At 53.5% G+C, this 15629-nt stretch overlaps 1 protein-coding gene across 2 annotated transcripts in view; it reads left to right on the forward strand.

Annotated features, from left to right (window-relative positions):
- The window catches only part of PODXL2 (podocalyxin like 2), a 30046-nt gene continuing 14417 nt past the window's right edge, over positions 1-15629 (forward strand). The window contains exons 1-3 of one of the 2 annotated variants that reach the window (XM_035546883.2): positions 9465-9515; positions 9715-9777; positions 9862-10155. In XM_035546883.2, the coding sequence (XP_035402776.1) occupies positions 9942-10155 (214 nt within the window). In that variant the 5' untranslated portion in view covers positions 9465-9515; positions 9715-9777; positions 9862-9941. Of the gene's footprint in view, positions 126-9464; positions 9516-9714; positions 9778-9861; positions 10156-15629 lie in introns of those variants that run through there. The other variant, XM_035546882.2, reaches the window with a different exon arrangement.

Raw genomic sequence — 15629 nt, forward strand, 5'->3', positions numbered from 1 at the left:
GGGGCAGAGCCCGGCGGGCGGCGGGGCGGCCCCGCTCCCCGTGAAGAGGCGGCGCGGCAGGGCAGCGGCCGCCGCCATGCAGCCGTTGCACCGGGCCCCGGCGCTGCTGCTGCTGCTGGCCGCCGGTGAGTGAGGGCTGGAGGAGGGGGGGCGCCGCCATCCCAGCGGGAGGGTGGGGGCAGGCACCGGGACTCCCCCCCCCCCCCCACTTCCATCCCTCCCATCCCTTCCATCCCTCCGGTGCCGTCCCCGGGTAGCGGAGCGCCCAGAGCACCGGGGGTCATCCATCCCCGCCCCGGGGCACCGGGACCTCTGCGGGTGGCAGGTCCCCAGCACCCCGCTTACCCCAAGAACCGGGACCCTCTGTTGGGTCCCCGCAGGTCTCCTTGGGTACTGAGCTCCCCCTTAAGCACCATCACCCCAAGGGGTGGTGGCTGGTTGCCCCCCGGTTGTGGGGTGCCTGTGGGTTTTGCTCGCCCACGGTCTCCAGCATTGATGACGGGGTCCGCGGTGGGGACCCGGCACGCCATGGCCAGTCCCGACTGCCCTCGCGATGCTGTGAGAGCGGACGTCGCCCGGAATGGGGTGAGCTGCCCGCCACGGAGGACCTTGCTACGCCAGGGTTGCCCCCAAAGCGCTCTCGTGTGTTTATGGCTTCTTCTGGCGTCGTGGTAATTTTACCAACTACCGCAAAACTGCCACAAAGGAAGGGGGAACCACAAATTGCTCCGCGTTCCCCCCTCCAAGAGCCTCCCCTTGAAATTTGGACGAGAGGTAGGGTGCCAGGGAGAGGCAATTAAGTGCAAGAATAATTGTACTTGGAATAGTTGCGGGGCTTTGCTCCTATTTTTAAATAATCTGGGGAAATTTCCCAACAAAGGGCTCCCCTCCCCAAGACTCATGAGGCTGCGATTGCGCTCGCCCTCCCTACCACCGTCTCTTTTGTACCAAAATCTGGTCAGAGCGAAGCTGAGAAACAGGAGTTCGGAACGGGGACATCTAAAGTGTGGGGGAGTCTTTGTCTTGAGTCATCCCGGCAGGGAGGGAAGGGCTGATTTCCCAACCAGTCGCTGTCTTCCAGCACGACCGAGCTGTGATACGGTGACATCCAGCCCCCTGGCATGTCTGTCTTATTACCCCAAGCTCCTGAAAATGTTTGTGGGGGAATGTGTCATCTGGAAGCTCTGTGGAGTCTCTCTGTCCCTGAGCTGTATGTACAGCGCCTTGCCCCTGTGGTCTGGAGCTCCCTAAAGAGAAGGGATAAAGCCTTTTAGGTTTGGAAACAATAGTGAGCTTAAAGAGCAAAATGGATTAAAAAACCTGTTGGGGTTCTGTGCCAATGCTCCGTGGCACAGGAGCACTAAGCCTTTCCTGAGCTGAGCTGGGAGCCAGCTCTGTGTTTCCCTCGAGGCAGGCTGTCCAAGCTAGGGAAAACCTCGTGCACAGCTCGCAGAAGTCCTTTAGGTGCATCTCATTGGGAAACCTGTGCCCCAAATTCTGCCAGACCTCTGCCTCCTCCATGGAGCAGGGCAATGAGCATGGGTAGGACCAGCCATATTCCTATCCCACCATTCTGCCAGCGCAGGCTGGCCCCATCCCCACGCTTGAAAGCTGCATTTGCTCTGTGGGGAATGGACAGGAACCTCGTGGTGGTTTTAAAATCTGGCACCCAAAAGGTCTACAGCTGATGCTGCTGTGCTGAGGGAGGGTGTTTCCTCTTCTGCACAGACGGCTGGAAACTTTCTAGTGTTGCTGTCCAGCTGGTGATGATACAGAGGATTTGGGTCCTTGGATTTCCCTGTGATCCTCTCTGCTGTCCTAGCAGAGAGAGGCGGAGGGATGGGAGACAAGGGGCGGCTCAGAGGGGCAGCTCAGTTCCTCATCTAGTGAAACTGGTAATCCTGGTGTGTTGTGGTGGCTGGACTTGGATGGCCGGGCATCTCTGGAGACTTGTTTTCCTACCTAGCTGGAAGGTCAGAATTAGAGACAAAGACTGCTGAGAATTTCCAAATCGAGCCCATTTGGGTTAGCAGCTTTGCTCAGTGGTTAAGGAGCTGTTCCAGTCTGGCATAATTCAGTGCGTTGTGGCTTCGCTCCTCCAGTCCCACAAGACAGGCATGGTTAAAACCCAAGAGCTGCAGGGTCTGCATCCCTGATGCCAAGGGAGAGGCGTGCTTGCAGCTGCCTCCTGGGGTCGGGAGCCTCTGCAGACCCTCGGGACAGGCTAAACATGCCCCATATCGGGGTCCCAGGAGCGGGCTGGGCAGTGTGTAGGTCTGCTGGCAGAGCATGGAAACATCTCTCCGGGCTCTTGGGTATCTGAGCCCCTTTGCTTTTGCAAGTAGGAAAATGATGTGGTTAAAAGCAGGGGAGAGGGCAGGGAAGCGGTCTTTTCCCTCTCATTGTCTCCCCAGGTGCTTGTCTGCATGTGGGCTATTTATTATTTTTTTCCCTTCTGCCTGCTTAGAAGATTCCTTGTTAGCAGTGTGTGAACAGCCGGAGCTGAGGGAGTATAAATCAGGATGGATGAAAATTCCCTGTAGTCAATTTTTCCTTGGCCTCTTCAGTGCCATAAGGAAATGTTCATTTAATTATAGGCATCAGGGGTAGAAATAACTACATTAAGCCCTCAAGGGGAAGCTGCAGGCGACAAGCTGCAGATCAGAGCACACAAAAGTTTTTTTTTTCCCCTCTGCTCAGCGTGGGAAGACGCTCCGGCATTTTGTGGGTAAATAAGTGAGCAGGAGACACAAAGGCAGCCGGGCCGCGGTGAGAGGGGCTGCGGGGAAGGTGCGTCGCGGCCCACAGCTGGCAGTCGGGTGAACTTGCTTCCAGTCCTCGCCAGCTATTGAAACACGTAATCCCGAAAGAATGGAGAGGGGCTATTTGTCAGCCACGCGAGCGCAGCCCGGGCAGAGTCGCACAGAGGCAGAGCAAACACGTGCGTTGGTTTGTTCAGAGGGCCGGGGATGCTGGCGAGGAAGATGCGCCCTGCTGGCGCTCCCATCGGACCCCGCCGTCCCCGTGCCGAGCCCCGTTGTGCCTCCCAGGATCTGGATGCGCGTTCTGTGCTCAGGGTTGTGCCCGGTGGGTCCTAAAGTCCTTTGGGCTGAGCTGGTGTCAAAGGCTTCTGCTCCGTTGGGGCCGTGTCTGGAGGGATGTCTGTCCTGCCAGGGCAGGGAGGTTTGCAGGCGGGGCAGCCGCGCACCTTTACTTGGTGTGCTGGAAACAGGACTGGGGCGTGCAGCCCAGACAGAGCGAGCAGTGGGAGCAAAGGCCTGGCAAGGTGACTTTCTGGCAGACAGTTGAAATGTTTTGGGCAAAGGAATCCGTGGGCTGTGTTGTTTTTGTTTTGCTTTGTTTGTGTTTTTGTTTTTTTTCCCCCAGATCAGTTGCTTTCATCCTGTGGTCTGTTAACCCCTGGGGCTTGCGGGCTGCTTTGAGGATGCTTAGGAAAGGTAACCGAGAGAGGTAAATTCACTTCTGCTGGGTGCAACTGCCTACCTGGCGCTGTTTCCCCGGGGACTGCGTCCCCCCCCGAGCAGGGACCCGCCGCGGTCGATAGCGAGAAGCGCGGAGGAGCAGACGCGGCAGCAGCAGAGGAGGGAGGTGTGAAGGCTACGAGACGATCCGGGGAGGGAGCGAAGGGAAACAGTCTGCGAGGCTGAAACCAGGCACGGTTGTGACTCCCGGCATGAACGGCTGATGGAAGGGGGGAGAGGGGCTCGCCTGAGCTGCCGTGGCCTGGTTCTGCGGAGTCTGCTGGGAGACTGGCTCTGCTCAGAGCGGGCTGAGGGTCCTGCAGCCCTGCAGGTCAGACCTCGGTGCGTGTCCGCTGCTGGAGGGCACGTCTGCAGCTGGCTGCAAAAGCAGGTGTGGGTCCTGGCGTTCCTGGCCTCCTCCCGTCGTGGTACCTGCGCTGCCGGCGGGAGGTGTTCTCTGCTGAGATGTCAGGGGAGCAAACGCTTGCGGTCTGTTGTGGCGAGGTGGTGCCTGCTCAGTGTGTGCGACTTGCACGCCCTGCTCCCCGTGTTTGAGCTCCCTGGTTATATTAGCTGTAAAGATCTCTAAAAGCTTCAAGATGCTGGCACAACTACGGGGTGCTTTAGGATCTCCTTCTTTGCAAGGGCCTCCAGCTGTGCCTCGTCACCTTCTCCTCAGTTCGTGCAGGGCCTGTACGTGCTCCCTGCGTTACTTCTCCCATTGCTTTGCAAAACGTGCCAGGGCTGTGGATGGTGGATGGCTTCGAGGGACACCCAGTGAGGGACCTGCTTGCTGACAGTACGGGAGGAGGACGGCAGGCTGATCTTGTTTTCTGAAGTCCTAATTAGACATGCTCTCGGATTAGGGACCTGGCTGGATGTGTGAGAGGTCCGGTGCACTGGGGGAGCAGCAGCAGGGCTGGGCTGGGAGCGGTGCAGTGCTCCAGGCTGTAACTCTGAATTAGCACCAGAATGACGTGGCTGTTAAATGGCTCTCCTGTTTGCACCCTGCTGAGAGCCCGACTTCAGGTGAGAGTGGGGGAATCAGCTGGGACAGCCCTCAGCTGAACAGCATTACGCTTCTCCTCTTCCTCCTGTCTGCAGCTGGGATTATTTTTTTTTTGTTATTAAATCAGCGTCGTGGTTTGTTACGTTTTGTGAGCGTTTCTGCGTTGGCAGCTCTGCCCCGGGGCCTCTCTCCTCCCTGCCCTCGGGCCTTGCTCCCCAGCTTTTGCAGGCGGTGGTCTGGGGGAGGGCAGATCCCTGGCAGATGCTTCCCTCCTCTGGTCATTGTGTTCCTGTCCTAACCGATTATCGGCGAATGACCCATTCCTGACCCAGTGCTCCTAGGAAATAACCTCGTCGGATACCTCCGGGGTCTGGGCTGAGCCTGAAAGGAGGGTCAACGGTAGCAGGGCCAGAGGGACGTCGTTGGGGCTGCCGTGCTGGCCACACCGAGGTGCCCTGGCCTCCCTCCCTGGTACCTGTTGTACACCCGCCTGGGTGGTATTGTACAGGCTCTGCTGGTCCGTGGTGAGAGCCAAGAAAGTCAGAGCACGCGCTCCAGGCTAATGCTCTTCCCTCAGCCAGGGCTGATCCTGCCTTCCTGGCGGTGTGTTACAGTCCCAGCACTGGAGAAGGAGAGGTAAAACCAGCTGATAGGGCTGGGGAGATGGGCAACTGAAGGGCGCACAACCCCCCTGTAGGTCGAGCCAATGTGATGACACCTTATAGGACGTTTGTGTTATTTCCTTGGAGAGAAAACTGAGGTTTGCTTGTTGTTAATTAAAAAGCAAGAAAATTTTAAAGGCCGTTTGACACAGTCGTAGCCAGATTCCATTTCACGTCCCCAAGTCCCTCCTCTCATTTCAGCTGGATCCAGAAATGACTTATTTCCTCTTTCCCTGCTAGTCCTGTTCCATAGGCCGGTTGGGAGCTTTTAAGCAGCTGCCCCGTCCCGTGGAGAGGTGGCTTGCCTTGTGGCAAAGGGACAACGTGGTTCTTGGTTGGCTAACATAGAAAACGCTTTGGGGTTCTCCTAGAGTTGAGCACAAACGTGAAACTCCTTTTGTTCCCAGCAGTTCGGGAGATAGGCGGCAGATGTTCTTTTCTCAGATTTTTTTTTTCCTGCTATTGAGCAAAACTCTTCCATCTGCCTTTTCGGGCTCTTATGTCGCATCCTCTGCTGAGCTGAGCAGAGCAAGCTTCACTGCTGTGAGCTGAAGCCATTTTCTGAGGCACCAGTGGGATCAGCGACCAGCAAACTCATTTCACGTGTGTATCCTCCAGGCTGGCGCTTCTCCAGCGGCTGTGGCAAGGTAACACTATTGCTCCCTGTTGTTGAAACTGCCCCGTTCCACTCCTCGTGGAGGTGAAGCCTCTTCAGCAAGGTCGGTGTTCCCTCCACGTGTCACGTTTGTGGGTGCTGCCAGCTGGAGAGCCCGAGAGTTCGCAGCCGGAGCAGGAGCTCCCGCGCTGTTCCTGCTGCACGCTCTCTGCCTTTGTTCCCTCTCGCCGCGCCGCTTACCTCTCCCACTTTCCCTGCGCTCTGTGAGCTGGGGCTGGTGTTGCCTCCCGTGCTCACATCCCTGCTGTTTCCCCGAAGGCTGGCTGCCCTCTTTAGCATGCGGAGCTTCATCTCCTCCAGGTTACGCAGAGGTGCCGCAAAAATAGAAACGAGAGACAAACGCCCCATTGAAGCAGCTGGCGAGCCCTGGCTCCGTTCCCTGCTCCCTCCCATCTCCAGTCGCGGGGTTTTATTCACGTTTCTTTTCTCCTACCGTTTGATATGCCTTTTAAAATACCAGACTGGAGACTGATGGCTAATGGAAGTCGCCTGATCCCTGTTCCCCATCCGAGGAGGAAAATGGCTAGCTGCTGATCCCTTGGGTTGGATTTCTCAGCTGTGCTCCCCGGCCTCCCAGCTCAGCTCGTGCTTTGATTCTTTCTTTGCCTCAGAGCTGACAGCTGCATTGAGCTCCTTTATCAGATGCTTGGAAGAGAGGGGGGGAAAAGTGACAAATCTGTGTTTGGCACCCCAAGCCTTTGGGTTGGTGCTGCTGCAAAAGGTATGAGTTGGTGTCAGGATGCTGTCTGGAGAAGGTGCCTTGTGATATCTGGGCTGGGGCTGGCGCAGGGAGTTCCCCCAGGCCGACCTCTGCACCCTGTGCCCGTGGGTCAGGCCCCAGGCTGGTGTCCTACCCCACATCCACTCCCGGAGAAACCTGCCTGGCTCGGCCGTGTCTGTTAATGACTCCCTCTTAGGGATGGGGCGGTGCAGTTTTATCTTGGGCTGAGGAGAGCAGAGCATCCCAGTAAACAAGATAATGCAGCTTAAGGGGTTTTAACGGGGTAAACACTTCAGAGTTAAATGAGGGTAAACGAAGTCCCAGGACCTGAGCTTCCTGCAGGGGTGGGATTAGCTCCCTGGCTGCCCAGGTTCATCTGCCAGATGTCTGTTGTAGGGCTGTTGGGCTGGGCTGTGGCCTGGAGGCAGCGCAAACGGTGTGTGGCTCGGTGCGTGGAGCTGAGAAGCTTGAGCCATCCCTGGAGCTGGTGCAGAGCTGTGTGTTGAGGCTTTGCCTAGCTGGCAGGGGGACCTGGGCTGTGCATAAGTAGGATCCAGGCGGTTTTACTCCCAACTACGCCACATTTTCCACATGTCCTTGGACCTCTGCTGTAGTCTTTCCCCATCCTTCTGCTCCCCTTTTCTGGATAATTGGAGAATAACGTTCCCTTTCTGCCCCTCGCTGCTCCCTGTCATGTTTCCTTAAGCAGTAAGCTCCTCAAGACAAGGGCTGTCCCCGGCTGGGCTCTTTGGGGCTCAGCAGTGCCCCGTTACTGCTGCAGACACTCCAGCTCTCTCGTGGCAGGCTGGGGATGCCCGGTCTGGGCAGCGGCGCTTCGGAGCCTGGTGAGCACCACTCAGTCGGTGGCACGACGGCAGGCCGGGTCTCTCTGGACCGACACACTCCTGCACAAGAGGTGTGCAGTCTCTCATTTCCAGCTGTGGATTTCACTGTGTGTGGCTCCCAGGGAGCTGGCCCGTCCCCAGGGGTGCCTTGGTCGGCTCCGTGATGCTGCAGCAGCCTCCTTCCCCTCTGGTGCTCTTTTGCCATTTGCTTTTTGCCGCTGCGCTGGCCTCAGCCGGTCTTGCCTTGGATCAATAGAACAAAACAATCGAGGCTGAGGAGTGCAGAAGCCTGACTCAAGTGTGTATGGGAAAGAGTAACCGATACTGGGTTTTGCTCGGTTCGGAGAAGAGCAGAGGTAGGCGGAGAGGGTCAGAGCACGCACAAGGCTTGAGAAGTGCATTTCTGGGCTTCCAGCCTTCCCAGGGCAGCGCTGGTAACCAGCCTGGCAAGCGAGCAGCAACTCCCAAACATTTTTCTGTGCTAAGAAGTCAATATTTTCAGTGAAAGCACAGGGGCCAGCCGTAACTCATCTTGGCACTTGCATTGATTTGAATTTGTCCTTCTGGACGTGGTGGTGGGAAGGAACCTTGGGAGGTCGCCCAGTCTGTGCCCTTGCCTGAAGGCAGATTCAGCTCTGCCTGAATCATTCCAGGCCACGTGTACCCAAATCTGCGTGCGGCATCCAGGTGATGTCTCAGCAGTGCTTTGTAAAATCTCTGTTTCTAATGCTTCAGGACTTTGCAAGCATTTTCACATGTGCATTCCAGTGATATCTCGGAGACATTTCTAATACAGGAGCTTCTCTTAAGACGTTTCTAACGGATGGTTTCCTATCTTATATCAGAGAATGTTTGGTGCTAGTTCCCAAGGTGGTGACTTACCACTTTGCAGCGTCCCTTTTCATAATATTTCTGTTATTTCCACCCTTGGGATCACCTGGCTTTATCTACAGTCTTCCTTTGTAGTGAGGACATCTCCTAGCTTTGTTTCCTTGGCTAATTTAATTATCTTGTTCCTAATTTTTTGTGCCAAGGTCACTTAGGAAAATGTTAAACAACACCAGGTCCAAGGACAGACCTGGAGGATTTCTCCCAACAGCCTCCCTCCAGCACAAGCCCCTGTCAGTTTTCCTATAGCCCATGCGTTACAGTTGCCTTACAGTTTTTCAACTAATCACTGTCTTTTCTTGCTTCTCTAGTAACTCAGTGTGGGGCACCGTATCTGATATTTTTCTGAACTCCAGATGGAGTAGATCTGCTGCGCTTCTCCAGTCTAGAAAATAAGTTATCAAAGAAAGATACCAAATTAGTCTTCATTTCAGCTTATTCAATTAGTTCAGTTCAGTGACTAGTTCATTAAAAATTGAAAAAAAACTGAGTATAAGCTGAGAAAGCAGGAAAACTTGTCTTTTTTTTTTTTCTTTCAATCTCCAAATGAAAATCAGCTGTGACAGGATGAGATCTCGTTTTAATGCGCTGAAGAACAGAGGGCTAGGAAGCCCTCAGTTCACCCAAATTAGTTACTTCGCTTGCTTAAGAAAAATGTTTTAAATGCAAAGCGTGGTTTGGTAGATGTATTTTTTCTTTATGTCCCCATGCTTATCGTGGTATTTCTCGGTCGAATAAAGCCACGTTCCAGATGCTGTTTTCCTGCATTTTGATTGAAGTTCAATATGCATGTGAATGTACCTTGACACAAATCACAATTAAAGGCTCATCTACGAATCGAGGAGTGTCAGTCAAACTTTCTAATGTGTAAAATGGAAATACCAAGTATATAATTGTTTAAACAAAAGTGTAAAATGCCACCTGCATCCCTGCTCAGCGTTAGGTAGTGTCTGCTGTTAGTTTGCCTTAATTCTTACCTGTGACAGTCAGCCTGTCTGTGCAAAAACTAAAGATGCGAATGCAAAATGAAGTTCAAATCGATGGCTTAAAAATAGATTTCCAGCCTTCTGATTTAAAACATGATTAATATTGATGATTTAAATAATTTTGGTTTAAATCAATCCCCCTGTATATAATACAGCTGCGTATTGGGAACGCTGGGGTGAAGCCTTGGCTGGGTGACAGTGGAATAGAAAACTGGCGTTGACTCCGCAGAGCTAAGGTTTGATGCCGTAAGTATGAGCCGTTCCACCTCCTCTCCAGGATGGGTGACTCACGAGGCACCTTGTCCTTTCAGGGAGGCAGAAAGCCCCCGAAAGGCTGCCCCATCGCTGCCCCATTGAAGGGAAGTGCCCAGGGCCGAGCGGCTGCTTGGCACCGGCTCCTCGGGGATGTGAATGCTCCTCTGTCTGGTTGTGAATGTTTCCCCAGATAGCCCGATTTTCCTCGTCAGCTGAGTGCAGCCCGTGTGCGGGGCAGGTTACCCCAAGGCAGGTTGGTTTGGCAGGAGCAGGTTGTCTGGAGACCAGCCTGCTGCTTGCCGGTCCTCTCTGATGTGGGTTTGTTGTCTCTGTACAGGGACTTTGTGCCTCTGCCTTGCCTCCTCGGAGGAATCGACCACTGATGGCCTCACTTCAACCTCCCTGCTGGAGTTTGCCATGATGTCCCATCTGGAGGCCGTGAATTCCCACGAGCAATCCAGCCCTGAGGCCGCGGAGCCTGATCTCATCCCTGGCTCTCTGCATGCTGCCCCGGGATCAGGCTTTGCCAGCGAGGAGAACGAGGAGTCCAAGATCTTACAGCCCCCACAGTACTTCTGGGAAGATGGGGGAGAGCTCAACGACTCCAGCTTGGACATGGGACAAGCAACAGGTGGGCTCTTTTTACCTTGTTCTTCCTCTCCTCTCCACCAGGGCTCTGGGGAGGCGAAGGGATGCAGGGATCTGTTTTCCTGCTTTGACACAACTCTTGCTAAGAGGGGTTGAGATTAAACGTCAGCTCTATTTTCTCACCGCAGTGCCTGATGTGTCCCCAGTGAACCCTGAGCAAGCACAGGCTTTAGAATTCAAGTTACAGCTGAGCCTTTATTCCTGAGCTGCTGTGAGGTTCCCTGAGCTGGGGGAGGGGGGGGAAAGCATCGCATCCACCTAGTTTCCCATTTGCCTCATGCCCTTCTTTCTCTTTCACTCCTTCTCCCTTTTATTCTCTTTTCTTTCTTCTTTCCATTGCCATCAATTAATTACGATCTAAAGGTCTCAAGACCCTGGCTCAGAGATCAAGGCCATCTCAGGGTTTGACTTGCAGCTGGATCCCCTGGGCCAAATTCTGGTTTCCTCACCCTGTGACTTCAGCAGGGATTTGGCCTGACTGAAGACAACGTGGTTTTTTCCCCTGGTCAGCTGCCCCATTGCTGTCCTGCCTGCTCCCTGGGGAGCCCAAGGCCACGCTGAGCTTTGCTAGTGTTTCTGCTTGCTTTCCTCCATGGATGTTTTTGAGCATTGGTCCCCTCAGTGGTCTCCCCTCTGAGTCCCTTGTTGGCTTTGAGGTGTTCTCGGCGAGGGATGGGAGGAAGGAGGAGTCTCTGCAGGGTTTCCAGTAGCTTAGGAGATTATTTCACATACTCCCCCTCTTAAGTGTCATGTGGGGCGTGTATTAAACGTTACCCAGGGGCCAGGCCTTCAGCCTTATCCCTCCTCCCTTATCCAGTATCACTGCCTCCCTCCCAGCAGGTCTGACTCAGGCCTGGAGTTAGAAGGCACAAGTCTTGTTTTAGCTTTATCTTCACACCCGTTTCTGACCTTAAAAAGAGCTGTGCTCCCCCAGGGCTGAGGTCTGCTGCAGCATGCCGACTGGCAGCGCTGTGCCTCGGGCCGCCCGCTGGGGCCCAGGCCGTGCTCTGGAGGACAACGGCGATCCCAACGTAGGTCTCTGAAGCCCTTTGCTCACTTACGTTGCCCTTAAACTCATCCAGCCACGCTCCCATGCCGCGCTCTCATGCAGCCCCAGGGCACTTGCAGGCCTGGCCGTGGGGAAGCTGTGCAGATGCTTCCTCTGCAGCGATGCTCGCGGGGGATGTTCCCACCAGTGCATCCTTGGGACATGCTCTGGCTTAGCCGCTCTCACGAGCTGGCAGCGTGCTCAGCGGCGCTTTTATTGGTGTGCCAGCAGGCACCTGCATGTACTCCCAGATCTGGACGTGACTTGGAGAACAGCATGTGCTTGTGCATTGAGAGCGAGATGCGCTGGGTACCGAACCCAGCCTTGCCTCTTGCACGTGCCTCGCCCCATTTGTATGCAGAACATGCTCGTCTCTCCTTCCGTTCTCGCCTGCAGTGCTTTCCTACACGAACAGATGTGTTCTTTCAGCTGTCCTTTACACGTACCCTGCCCGATCCACTGCCCAGCACTTCACTGCGTCCAAGCGCTGTTTTTTTTTCCCCTGGCCATTGCTATGTCCACAGCTCATGTCTCAGTGGCATTTCAGAACCTTGGTTAATAGAACAGTTTGAATTATTCAGGAGCTGGGAGCACATTTCTACTTAAAATTTAATTAGAAACCTGCTGTGTGTCATTTTACTATAAAGGATATTGTAATAGCATCCCTAAATTGGGCAGCCTTCTCCTGTCATGCAAAGCCTGTGCATGAGAGAGACACATAACCAATGGCTCTTATGTTCTGCATGTGTGACAGATGCCATGGGATACCTTGTGGAGCTGTGTAATGACATCTGTTAGGTTATTTTCAACCTATAAATCCATTAAACAGTTTCAAACAGCTGCTATTAAAAAAAAAAAAAGTGTATACTATAAGTTCTCCTTAAGTAGGATTTCTTTCTGAATGACAGTGAAGTGTAGCCTGGCATAGCTGATATATCTGCCCCAGGCGCAGATTTGAGACCCTGTATCAATCAAGGCACAAAACAGGATTGTTGTACTACTGGAGAGAGAAAATTTACTACTCTGAAAGGAGACGTGGAGCGCTGGCTTCCTTCCCTGTTTGCTGTAAAGATACTGGGCCTGGAAGTGGTGGTCTTGTTGCAGATAGGCCAGATCTCCTGAGATTTCAAAACGGTATTAGTCATCTCTCCTTTTTTCTGTCCTTCTGAAGGCTGTGTGGGGAGACTGCTCTGCCTTTGTGTGACTTTGAGGCTGAGAGAGATAAAAAGTAATAACAATCTGCAGCTGCTGCTCTTTTTTTTAAAGTGCACTCAAACATCCTTTAAAAATATTTCTGGAAAACATGTGGCATCTACAGCCACCTGTTAGTCCATTAGAAAGTGAGAACGAACTCCCACTGGCAGAGCACAGCTCAGCCTGAGGCTCTGATTCTCTTGAATAACATGCTTTTGCTGATTTATGCTATGGAACAGTAAATCTATATTGATATCAGTGAACACCAGCCCGTGGAAGGACCCTGAGATTTGTCTCTTTCTGTCAGAGCATACACAGAAGTGCGCACGTGTGCTAACCCACCGGTACCTCTTGGCTTTGCTGCTCTTGTACAGCTGCTACCCAGCAGAGGTGCATCTGGAAAAGATGGAATTAGGTCTGTTGGGAAAATGGATGCCATATCCTTAGGGAAAAAAGCAGTGGATGACTGGTGTTTCAGCCAAAAGGCAGGTCAGAGGAGCTGTGAACCTGCCACTTCCGCATCCCTCTGCCCTCGGGCTTCCAGCGAACCCAGAAGCTGCTCGGGTTGTAGTTTGGGTTTGCCTGCTTTACTTCGCCTTTGGTATCTACTTGCCCCAAGTCACGCATCAACCCTGAAGATATAGTGGACCTTGCCTCAGGTTTTTCTTGCCTTCCTTTCCACCTTTTCCATCTTGTTTTGCCTGGAGGCTTCCATCGTAGTGTTTCCTACTATCATGCTGGATTTCTGGGGAAAAAAATGCAACATCTCTTCTGGCTTAGGGGTAGAAGATAGGAGTCATCAGGACTGCAGGTTCCTTCCAGTCCCTGATTTCTCGTAAAGGCGTTGTGTGGTGTCACATCCATCCTGGGGTGCTCCCCGCTTTGTGTTCTCAGTCACAACACAGTGCCCCACACATTCTGCTTCCAATGAAGGCTCTAGAATTTGACAGCCTAATTATTAACCGGTGGGAAGTGTGGCCTCCCAAAAACTCACCACGCCTCGCAGCCTGGCGGTGGGCTGGCAGCAGGCTCCCTTCCTTACGGCCAGAGCCAGCACTTCTAGTTCCCAGTTGTGCATTTGAAGCCCGTGGTGTGACTGTGCTGGGAGCTATCAAATACAGTCTTACGGGCTGGTGATTCACCAGGGTGGCATGTGGCACTTTGGAGGAGGAAAAAAAAAAAAAAAGGTAATCTTTTAATTATTCATAGTAATTAGTAGAAGGGATTTCCATGAGAGCTAGGATAAGGAATAGCAGGACAGACAAGTTAGAAGCGCTGTATCCAAAGAAAAATAAGTTGTCCAACCAACTAAAGGGATAAAATCTCTTTCCACTCTCAACTCTTCTCTGATAGCGAGATTCACTTCTTTCCGTGATGAATTATGTGCCTCTGGCCAGAGAGATCCCAGTCTCTCCCAGCCTTACTGAAATCTGCTGCCTCTTCATCCAGACTGACAGCAAAGCTGCAGTTGTTAATACCATCTTCAACGAAGCCTTAATGAAATGAAGCACCTGGTAAAGACTGTCTACATAAGAAGCTTAGCACTGAGCAGCCCCCTGCCTGAGCTCCGCTCCCGAGATGCCTCTTGTTTATGCCCTGGTTTAACGTACGCTGACACGCTAGGTGATCTGCCCGGGGACGAGCTGTCTCGACCAAGGCATTGCTCGCAAAGGCTGACCTGCGGCTAACAGCGTTTCTCTGTGCAGAACGTTATTTTGGTGCAGCTATCCCTGAGCGACTCCGTGTTCAGGGGAGGGTGGCTTATTCCAGCCTTGCTGCAGAGCAGGCACGGAGCACAAAAAAAGGTGTGGGTCTCTTTGGGAACAGCTGTAGTGCTTTAAAGTACCCAGTCTCCACCTGAAGCAACTTCCAAGCATAATGAGAGGTAACCACTTTGCTACCCTGGGTCTCTCTTTTAGCTGTGATTTCTTCGGACTTGTCTTGGAGTGGCAGACAGTAACTTCTCCCACCTCTTCTGGAAGATAAGGATATTAACCCCAACTGTTTCAGCTCCGCTACCAGTAATTGCATTTTGCCTCCTTGAGATCCCCCTGCAATTCCAGTCAGATGTAGCATGCCTTTTTGCAAGAAGCCTGGCTGCTCTGTACGGTAAAACAGCAAGCAGGTACCACCGCAGAACCGGCTGCGTAGGAAGCAGCAGGTAAAATGCACCTTGTGCTTCAAGCTGTGTTGTGATGGAAGCCCAGGAATGTCCTTGTCTTTATTACAGTGCCGTGTAGTTATCAGTAATTCAGTCTCTGGTTAACGTGATCTTCCCGTTTAATCCAATAAAGACCTTATGGTCAGGTTATGCGCACTAAAAACGATGAGGCTCACCCTTTTTCTGAGCTGTCTCGGTTGTTTTAAACAGTTAATGTGGCAAACACAGGTTAGGGAACCTCGCGGGGCAGTAACAGAGCCTGGCTCTTCTGAATGAAGGAGAAGCAGAAGTGTAATGAATTAAATATCTGGCTGGGGAATCGGGCTCTGGCAAAGAGCCAGGCCCTGGCCCATCTGGTGTCAGGGGAAGTTTTGGTATCGATTTCAGGGGAAGCAGGGCGCCACCTAAATGGTGGCTTCGCGGAGGTTCGGAGCTCATGTTCGCCTCTCCCAGGGCAAGTCATCTCCCCAGGCAAAGGAAATGAATCTGTGCGACCCTGCCCCGGGTCTGCTGGGAGCTGCAGAGGGCAGGGGGGCTGTGCGAGATGGTTTCTGTGGGAAGCGGTGATCCTGGAGGTCGTTGCTGGAGGGCCTGGAAGGGGAAAAACTGGGAGGTCTGGGGGGGAGGAAGGCAGCTGGATGCTGCAATGTAATCCTGCTATGGTAGAAAGCGCGAAGGGGGCTGCGGTGGCCGGGAGGTGAGGTGGAGGTGTGGAATTTCATATCGGTGAGACGGGCTCCCAAGGGGCTGGTGAGGCAGGGACACTGGGAGAGGATGTGACGCGGAGGTGGGGCTGCCTGCTACCTTCTTCTGGGCCATCCCTGCTGGACTCTGGGGCTGAAGATGCTGAGAGTCCCGTGGGCAATTCTCCTGAGTTCCCTCCCTCTGGGGGAGGGCTGGTCCACTGCGGCTTGGCTGCTTTTGTTCGTGGTTTGTAGGGGTGTGTGGCATGCGCCATCTCTGCGCGTGGCCACAAGTTCCTCTCGTGCTCCAACCTAGTGCTGATCTCAGCGGGAGGCTTACAGAGCAGACCGCGGCAGGAAAGCATGGTTAC

This window comes from Cygnus atratus, chromosome 10 (assembly GCF_013377495.2).
Source record: "Cygnus atratus isolate AKBS03 ecotype Queensland, Australia chromosome 10, CAtr_DNAZoo_HiC_assembly, whole genome shotgun sequence".
Classification (NCBI taxonomy): domain Eukaryota; kingdom Metazoa; phylum Chordata; class Aves; order Anseriformes; family Anatidae; genus Cygnus; species Cygnus atratus.